Here is a 10249-nt window from a genome sequence, read left to right as displayed (position 1 = left end):
ACTTTATTCAATATTATTCTCTGGATTGTGACTTCATTTCGAATTAATAGAACTGGGATGTTTTATATTGGGTTGCCGGTAAGTTCGTTCCACCATTGATGATGACAACATCGATTATGAATCCGTTTATTTTTACAGGCTCAGTTATATAGGTTTCAAAGAGCCGAACTCTTAACTATATTTTTACTAGAATATATTAACATGTTAATCAATTAGGGAACCGATTGCTCGCGGTCGACTCGAGTTACGAAGGATGACATATTTTCCTTAGGAAAAGGGTGGGATATAAGGAGATGGTAACAATGTTCACAATCACATTCAATTCTTAAATTAAAGCTATCCTTATATTTATTATGTATTCATCATTTAACTTATTCTAAGAGAATTGACGCCGCTATAAGCGTCTTTGCTCAGTCCGAGCCCCAGGACTTAAGGCAGCAGCATCACGATGGTCCTCCTGCGAGATAGTGGGGTGGGGTTGGGCCTTGCAAGCCGCACCACTAAAACACCAAGAAACGAATGATATATAAGAAGATTTGAACTGAACTGGAGAATTCTACCATCGAAAACTCGGAATCAACATTGCATCTATCTTGTGGTGTATCTCGAACAATTCTTTGCACGGGAGCAGAATCGGGACAAACCTTCCGTGCAAAATTGAAAATCCATCGATGTGAATATTGCTCGCTTTCATTCGTTGAAGAGCAATTTCTCATGTTTCGAGCCACTTTCCATATTTTTTTCATTGACGTTTCTCGTAACAAACCTCCCACGAAATTCCGCCAACAAGCACGTTTTCTTCATTAGCAAGTGATCACTACCGTTGGGATCCTAGATTACATTCTACTTGAAATCTAACGGTAGTGAATTCGAGCAAAGCGAAAGGTCAAGAGTACTTGGATTAGTAGAAGGTTTCGATACTCGTGTTGTTTTCCCAGTGTTCAAAACGGTCATATTGAAGCTGTCAAAAAGGCCATATATCAACAATGAATGGTTGTCAGTACGACGACCGGTGGTTCCGTGAGAGTTGAAGACTCCCTAGATCAGTCGTGACTCAAGAGGAGTGAGCACATGTCAACAAGCTGCTTGCTAACCGCAGCTCTCGGAAACCAATACAAGCTAACAATACAGAGGTCTTCTCCCCTGATGTTTGCATGACAAGCAACAGTTTCAATCCCTCCAATAGGTGGAAGATTAATTCGAATAAATGAGTGGCACTTATTGATCCCCAATGGCACATCTCCGTATCTGTCATCACGGTAAAAGCGTATGATATTAAAATCGTAGAACAGATGAGTCACACCGGTAGCCTCAATTCATCCACCATAACGTAGTCAGGGAGAGCGGCACCAGCAAAGGTGACTCGAAACGAGTCGGACGGCGTAAAAGTAGTTTTATCTCCATCATGGAAAAGATTCCCGAGTTGGCGACAATCTAAGATTTTTACTTCCATTGAGTGGAGCTTACTCCTTCTTTTTTTATTTGTTCGCTCGTCAGACCAGTTTCAGCTATCAACTGGGTGCTGCTTCCTCGCTTCGGCCACTTCACTATGCAAAGCACGGGATAACACGTGATGGAAACCGAGAACAATACGACTGGCTCCTGCAAGCAATCGACAGGGAATGAGATGGGGGTTGTTGATGACGGAATAATAGTCGTTCATTTGGCGGTGCAGTAAACGTCACCCTGTAAACGACGGCGTGGTCGGGATAATCGAATCAGCTCAAATCAAGACTTCTGGAGACAATTTTCGCACGAGTATCAGCTAGAAGACGAAAGAAGAGTACTAAAGAATGTGTCCGATGCTCTCTTCCTGAATGAGCTAGGCTATGACATGGAATGCAGGTTTGTATTTTTTTATTGCCTCCAATAACTATTAAGAGGAGCAAGTCCACGCCAAATCAACCGAAACATAACAAATTTTGACCCAACCCGATTTTTTTTTCGAGATTTGGTACTTATGATGGTTGTTGATAAAATTTTCATGATCATATGACCGATTGAATTTACGATCGATTTTTCCAAAGGGCGTATTCAAAATCATTGATCTTTCTTTCAAAAAATCGTAACTCTAAATTCAAATGTCTGTCTGAAATATGATGTTTGACAAAGTTGTTGGAAAACCAATGAACTATTCTGGAAAAATAATATTTTTAATGCGTTGATAAAAAATCATACTCAAAAATAAAATTTAATAATAAACACATTTATATCTCAAAACATCGCACTCTGTTCCTCTAATTTTTTATATCGAAATGGTTGTATCTCGGAAGCAGTTAGTCCTAGGATAAGACGTCGTGTATAGGTTTTCATATTGAATCGCATGTAGATTCTATTTTCCATGTTACTTTTCTTGAATGGTTACAATTTCACAAAGTATTAAAATTTCATAAATTTTCAAAAAATTCATATCTTCATTTTGGTGGGTCCGATACGGTACCACTATACGTCAAACTTTGTCAAATTAGATGTGTTTTCTAATAAAAATATACAAAAGAATATCGAAGGGGAGGTGTTTTGGGATAGAAAAGTTTTTAATGTAAAATTAAATTTTTGAGTAAGATTGTTGAACAGTGTATTTAAAATGATATTTTTCGTGGATAGTTCATTGATTTTCCATCAACTTTTTCAAACATCATATTTTAATCAGACATCTGGATTTCAAGTTACGATTTCGATTTTTTTAAAGAAAGATCAATGATGACTGTAGGGGCGCTGGATCTCTGGATTGGTGATACTTTCACGGTGGAATATGGTCCGTTGGACGGTAGAATGTTACCGTAATGAAAAGCGCGAACAGTATCACGTGGTACACTACAATTGGTTTTATTTCGTAGCGGGTGGAAAATAGAACTGTATAATTCGATGGTTTTAATTGGACTGATCTGCTCGATCAAAATGATAATAGTTATCGAGGCAGAAAGTTTCATCTCGATAACGAGATGCGAGAGAATCCTATCTCCTATTGCTACTCTTGATGATAATTTACATTCAAGCAAATTTACAATTATAGCGAATTAATTTAGGGTAAACTTATAAATTGTGGCAACTGCCCAAACAATGACAATGAAAATTGTGATTTTTGTTAGTTTCCATCATAAGTACCAAGTTAAAAAAAATCACAGGAGGGTTGTGTCCGAGACACGACCGCATAGATGACGTAGGATTCCGTTAGGTTATCTGTTGTTTTGGATATGTTTGAAGAATTACATTGTTAAACTCTTCGATGATGATTTGGTGGCCCGGAAAAGGGTCGTTTTGCCTGGTTGTTAGGTATTGTTTGTTCACTCGACCAGTGTTTACAACCGAGTGATGATAATAGAAGGATGATGATTTCATTTATAATTTTTACTTTTTGAGTGTTTATTCAACACATTTTCAATTTCGCTTTGAACCCAACAGGACACGGAACTCCTTCATTTTCCCAATTGTTCTCGTCGCATGAACTTTCCTTGGGAGAAAAAAAATCGTTTCATATTTCAACTCATTTTAACGCAACTGCTACCATATACAATTTTACAATGCACGATCGGTCATTGATATTAAATTTCACGAAGCAACCAACATAAAAGTTCCAAAAATTTTAAATATATTTATATTCTATCAAACATAAGTTCTATTCAGTTGATTGAACATCATTCTTCAATCAAACCATCGATTCTTATTAAAACGAAAAAAAACACTCGTTCATCGCTCCCAACTTATTCGACAGCACGTATTCAGCCAGCAATGTCCATGCTAGTTACAATGAGCACTATCCATTCGTGCGCGTCGTTTGTTTAACTATCGACCACGAGGGTATTTATATGCTGATTTCCCCCAGGTACCTTGAATTTGAAATCTCTGTTAGGGAATACATGTCGGTGGAAACAAAAGCACCCCCTACTTTCATGTATTTGCTATGCTGATTTCCCCCAAGCAGCTTGGTTTTGATGTCTCTGTTAAGGAACATACTTCGGTGGGAACAAAAGTTCCCTTACTTTGATGTATTTGCAATGCCGATTTCTCCGTATCTTCAATTTCGCCCAATCAGTACGAGGTATTTCCGTTTGAAGATTTTTTGATTGTTTGAGAGTTAGTTTCATATGATATATTATTTTATCCATTGTGATGAATTGTTATGAAGTGCTCAGATCGATTGATGCAAATATCTCGTAAATCCATCAGGAAATAACTGACCAATAATTGTAAGAACATGAGCCGCCGCATGTGTCGTCAGGTTTTGATTGACGCAAAAATCTCATCAATCCATCATTAAATGACTGAGCAATAAGCGTTTGAAATTGGACAATTTTCACGATGTGCACGATTTTCGATTTTAAATTTGGACCCCCATATGTTCCCGAAAGACGTAATCCTACGTCAAAAACGGAGAAGGTCGGTTTGGCGTGGAATTGCTCAGCGGAGAGTTCAAAAGCTCTTGACAAATTCAGACAAATTTCATTTGATGTTGAATATAGTGTGAATGTATTTTTTAAAAAATATTCATTTAGCGTAACGACATTTTTGTAACCTCTATCCCGCTAAAATTGTCTACGTGGTATGTGAGCAACCCCTCACTAATTCAAAAGACGGAAATCATGTTCGAAGTAGAAAATATCAACAGAAATGTGTTTTATATCTTCGGGATTTTAGAGGTAGAAGAGACGACGACGGATGCGATTTATAACTTTTATTTGCATTACAAATAACTAAACAGACTAAATTCAGATTGTCATATACCGACAAAAAGTGGTATTCTTTTCGATAGTCTAAAGTCTACTAAAAAAAACTGAACGGCAGTGTTGCCAGAGAAAGTAACAGAATTCGAATGTAAAAAATTAAATACACAACATTTCTTCCCTCCTCTCGGAATGTCTTCTACGGTGTGTACTTCACGGGAGGGCGGCGAGATCTTGTCGAACGACGTAAGGTGGAAGGAGGTGAATTTGCCTCTTGATGAACCGGGCCACCGGTTGGTGTGTGGAATTCTGGAGAAGATGGTTCGGCTAGAACACTTCTTGAATTTTTCGGAATTACAGGAGTTGATGGATCTCTCGAACCTGTACTATCATCGTCGAAAAACACAACCGTTGCTCGTGGCGTGTCTTGCTGGCTAATCTCCTTAGCTCCTGGTGCTTCATCCATTAGTCGCCCGTTTACATCGAGCCTCGAACGAATTTGATCGATGTGACGCTTATACCGTTTCCCAGCATAGTCGATTTCGTAGTGCAGATCACCTATTCGTTCCCCAATTACACCACGGATCCATTTGTCCATTCGAGAGTTTCCAGACAGAAAGTAAACTGATTGACCCACACAGAATTGCCGAAAAGTACGCTCGAAATTGGCTTGTTGTTTTATCGTAACTTTCTGGTGAACGCTGTCTGGCTTCAGAAGATCTAATCGTGTGCGAGGGTTCGACCAAGAAACAACTTGGCAGGCGATTCTCCGGTGGTTGCGTGTGGAGCCAAACGATACTGCTGCAGGAAGTTATTCAGGTTCGATTGCAAATTAGATGCAGTTGTTCCCATGGCCTTGAGTGCATCTTTCGTCGTTTGAACATATCGTTCGGCCTGACCATTTGTTGCTGGATGGTACGGGGCCAACAGCTTATGAAACTTCACTCCACTTTTTTGCAAAAACAGCTTGAATTCGCCGGCCGTAAATTGAGGACCGTTATCAGATACAACTGTGATTGGTGCTCCGTATCGGGAAAACAGCTCGTCCATAATTCCAATAGTTGTTTCTGCAGTGGTAGAGGTGGTGACCTTGACCTCCAACCACTTACTGTAGGCGTCGACTACAATCAGCAGCATTGAGCCTGCCACCGGACCAGCGTAGTCGATATGAATCCTTTCCCATGCGCCTTTGGGATATTGCCAATGGTGTTCGCTGAACTTCGGAGGAGCGTGCGCTTGTCGGGCACACACGAAACAAGATTTCACTGTTGTTTCTATGTCCACATCGATACCCGGCCAGTAAACAAAAGAACGAGCGATTCCTTTCATTTTAACCATACCAATGTGTGCGACGTGAAGATCGTTTAACACTGTCGAACGTAGAACAGACGGTACAACTACTCGGTGCTCAAACAAAAGACAGTTAGCTGCAAGTGTGTACTTCGACTCTGGTGATTTGTAGCCAGATCGGGTTAGATCGGTGCCGGCTTCCAACAGCTGTACGATCTTACCAAGGCTAGGATCCTTGCGCGTTTCACGAGCGATGTGCTCGGCGCGAATTGGTAGTTGTTCGACCTGATGAATAGCAAAAACATCGAGTTCGTCTTCGCCAATATCTCTAGCCTCACAGCAAAACATTTTGTTAACCTCGCATCTTGAAAGTAGTTGAGGTATTCGAGAGCAGTAATCTGCATTAACGTTCTGTTTCGTAGATTTGAACACAACATCAAAATTGAAGTGCGCCAAATAGTCCGCATAATTGGCCATTCTGCTTATACACATAATTGGAAGCGACTTCGTCGGATGTAGAATTTGACTCAGTGGTTTGTTATCGGTGACCAATGTAAATCTGCGAGCGTATAGGTAATTGAAAAACTTTTTGACTGCCCATACGATGGCTAGAGCCTCTTTATCTATCTGTGGGTAGCGCTGTTCAGTGTGAGACATATCACAGCTTGCGTAAGCGATCGGTCGTTCCAGGCCACTTCCCAGTCGGTGGGAGAGAACTGCGCCTAAACCAGTTTTACTGGCGTCCGTGGCCAAGATCAAGGGAAGGTCCGGGTCATATTGCAATAGGACCTGCGGTGAGATGAGCGCTGTTTTGATGTCTTCGTAAGCGGCAATTCGCTCTGACTCCCACACGAATGATTCCTCTTGCAGCATGTCTCGCAAACAACGAGATCGGGTGGAGAGATTGGGAATGAAAGCGTTGTAATATGTGGCTTTTCCCAAAAACAGCTGTAGCTCATCTGCGTTGGTCGGGCGGGGTGCATTGCGAATGGCTTCGATGTGTTGGTCCGATTTGTGCAAACCGTTTATGTCGATTTTGTGACCCAGACACTCAAGGACTGGGGTGCCGAACACACATTTAGATCGGTTCAAGCGTAAACCGTGGTGCCTCATTCTGTCGAAAACTGCTGTGAGTGCAATTAGCAGGTTCTCGAAGTTGTCTGCAGAGACTATAACGTCGTCAAAGAAATTAATCACATTGGACAAACCTTGAAGCACAGCTTCCATGCGACGTTGCCAGATCGCTGGGATGTTCGCTGCTCCGTATACTGCTCGTGTCGGACGGACCAACCCATGTGTTGGTGTGTTCAGTGTGAGGATATGTCGAAACTCCGCGTCGATGGTTAGATGAGTGTACGCATCCGTCACGTCTAGATGACAGAATAGATTCGCTCCCTTCATTCGGTGGAAGATTGATTCTATCTTGGGAATCGGGTGTTCGTCGATGATCATCCGAGGGTTTACTGTTGGCTTGTAGTTACCGGTGATGCGTAGTTTCCCGTTTTTCTTCACTACGATGTGGGTGGGGGACGCCCATTCAGAATAGTCGACTCTCTCGTATACACCAGCAGCTAGCTTTTTGTCGATTTCTTGGGCATACTGGCTTCTCAATGCCAGCGGAACGTCACGAGCTTTGGCAAAGACTGGAACTGTCCCCGGTTTCAGATGCACTGATGCGGGAGGTCCTATTAGCTTACCGGGAGTTTCGCTGAAGACATCTTCATAAGTTGCGAGCAACTGCGATAGAGCTTGTTGTTGTTTTTTCAGTAACACAGGAGCGGTAGGTACAAGTGAATGCACCGCGTCGTTTTGGGCGAATAGCTCATTCAGGTCCAGTTCACCCGAAAATTTGGCAATCCACTCTCTTCCACACAGCGTATCATAGTCACCGGACACGACGTACAAATCCAGCTTTCGTGTCGTTTTCCCGATGCTGACGTTTACTGGTAGTCGACCCAAACACTGAATACGGTGACCAGTGTAACTGGAGAACTGACGATCTGTCCGTAACAATGTAAAGGAGGGTTTGAGCGTCCGTAGTTTCGCTTCACTGATGATTCCGCAAGGAGCTCCGGTATCCACTTCCATTTCTAGCATCCGTCCGTCGATGATGACGTTAATGACTCGCTTTCCAGACGTGGCGATGGAATGAATTTTGTCCAGAGACTGCACGACGTCTACTTGCATGGCAGGTTCCTCCGATTGTACCTGTGAGGTGGATTGATCGTGGAAATTCCGCTTTGGTGCTCTGCAGACTTTAGAGATGTGGCCTGTCTTCCCACAGTTGAAGCACGTCGCACTCTGGAACTTACACTTGTTGCGTGGATGGTTACCGCCACATCCACCACACACACTCTGGTCGAATGATGTTTTTTCGTTGTAATTCGGTTTGTGTGACATTTGTAGATACGACGAGGATGAGCTGCTAGGATGTACTCTCCGTGTCTTTGGCCGCTCGTAGCCAAGTTTGTTGGTTGCTTCTGGTGTCAACAATGATCTGGCTATTTGCACTTCTTTGGTTGTGTTGCGAGTAGCTTCAAGGGTATGTGCAACTCCAAAAGTGTCTTTGAACGTCGCTGGTTTCTTGGCAATAATCTCGTCACACATTTCTCGCGATTCTAGACCGTGCAACAGCTGTTCGATGAGCATCCTATCGAGAAATTCGCCATACTCGCAATTAGCAGCACCTTGTTTGAGTCGTAGAACGAAGCTGGAAATCGACTCGCCTCTTTGCTGTACGATTTCCCGGAATTTGATGCTTTCTACGTACTTATCCTTAGCTTGGTCGAAGTGGTCGACTAACGTCTTTCGGAGCTCATCATACGGGACATCTGCCGGGTTATTTGGACTCACAAGGAACTTGACGGCATTGTTCAGTTCCGCACCCATATGCACTCGAGCATAATGAGCGTATTGTGCTTCCGGGATATTACTCAATTGAAGAGCCCACTCAAAGCGGTTGAAGTAGTCCGCTACCGAAGTGGTGTCCGAGGATCGATACTCCGAGACAGAAAACGATGGTGTTTTGGTGGTTGGCGCAGTCGCGGCTTGGACGGGACTCGGGTGCGCCAAATGCGCAAAGGAGGATTTCAAGGCATCCGCTAGCATCTGCGTCAGTGACTGCATTAGCTCTGGGTCCGCCATTGTATTTTGTCACTGGATCAAAACGTACGCGTCTTACTTTCGACCGAAAAACTTGCCTCTAAATCCCACTTCTGACACCAAAATTTTATATCTTCGGGATTTTAGAGGTAGAAGAGACTACGACGGATGCGATTTATAACTTTTATTTGCATTACAAATAACTAAACAGACTAAATTCAGATTGTCATATACCGACAAAAAGTGGTATTCTTTTCGATAGTCTAAAGTCTACTAAAAAAAAACTGAACGGCAGTGTTGCCAGAGAAAGTAACAGAATTCGAATGTAAAAAATTAAATACACAACAATGTGTGCTATAGATTCAGAGAAACTGTATTTTCTGTAATAATACACTCATTGAATGCCAACTTTAAAATGAGATAATATTGATCATATCCTTTTGGCAGTGACGGAATTACGCGACAATAGCAAAAAACGTACCGCTCTAGTTATTTTATCTTTTGAGAAGGTATAGACGGTATATGATAGACGTTATTTCAAGAAGAGCACAAACTTATTACTTGCTGCAATACTTGCAAAGTTAAAATCGGTTTTCAAAAAATATTAAAATTTCCCCAAATTGATGAAACGACATTCAACAAAAAATTGGGTTTAATATAGCTTCCGAAATGGTGTTTCAGTTTGCTGTAAGATCATCACCTAATTCAATAGTGATTTTCAAACACGAAGCGTCTATTGGCCGGTATCACTTCAAGAAATACAAAAAATTTTGGATGTTCTCCACTGCACTAATTCTAACTGCGTATTTGCTTATTTCAGAAGAATACACTCGTTCAAACTTTTAAATTTCCGCGAAATGCTCAGATTTTTTCGATGTATGAAAATTTTCCTATGGAAAAATATCGCATCGAGAGATATATGCTAAATATTGGTGTACTCACGAACTCCTTTCCTCCACTTATCCAGGTTCAAAAGCACTCGACGTCAATTAGCACTCTTCTAACACTGCGCCTTCACCGAATATGCACCGCCGTTTTTGCTGAGTTGCTCCTCGTGGATGCAGTGTGGACTTGTTCTATTTGAATAATTCGAAACAGCATCAGCATCAGCATCATCATCATCATCACCATCACGACCACCTCCGTCATCACTCTAGTTCCAGCAGTCGGGGCTCGAGCAGCGAAAGTTCACCGGC

General features: G+C 41.9%; 1 protein-coding gene across 1 annotated transcript; it reads right to left on the bottom strand.

The window, feature by feature from the left end:
• Positions 1-5381: 5381 nt before the first annotated feature.
• LOC129761795 (uncharacterized protein K02A2.6-like) lies at positions 5382-9095 on the bottom strand. Its single transcript, XM_055759571.1, has one exon. It carries the CDS (start codon positions 9093-9095, stop codon positions 5382-5384), a length of 3714 nt encoding a protein of 1237 aa, XP_055615546.1.
• Between the last annotated feature and the right edge of the window lie 1154 nt (positions 9096-10249).

The sequence above is a fragment of the Toxorhynchites rutilus genome, chromosome 1 (genome assembly GCF_029784135.1).
Source record: "Toxorhynchites rutilus septentrionalis strain SRP chromosome 1, ASM2978413v1, whole genome shotgun sequence".
Lineage (NCBI taxonomy): Eukaryota > Metazoa > Arthropoda > Insecta > Diptera > Culicidae > Toxorhynchites > Toxorhynchites rutilus.
Note: the sequence above shows the minus strand (reverse complement) of the source record. Positions and strands in the feature narration are given on the sequence as shown.

Excerpts from the sequence above, each read along its gene's own strand:
- LOC129761795 (XM_055759571.1), bottom strand. The coding sequence starts at position 9,095 with ATGGCGGACCCAGAGCTAATGCAGTCACTGACGCAGATGCTAGCGGAT.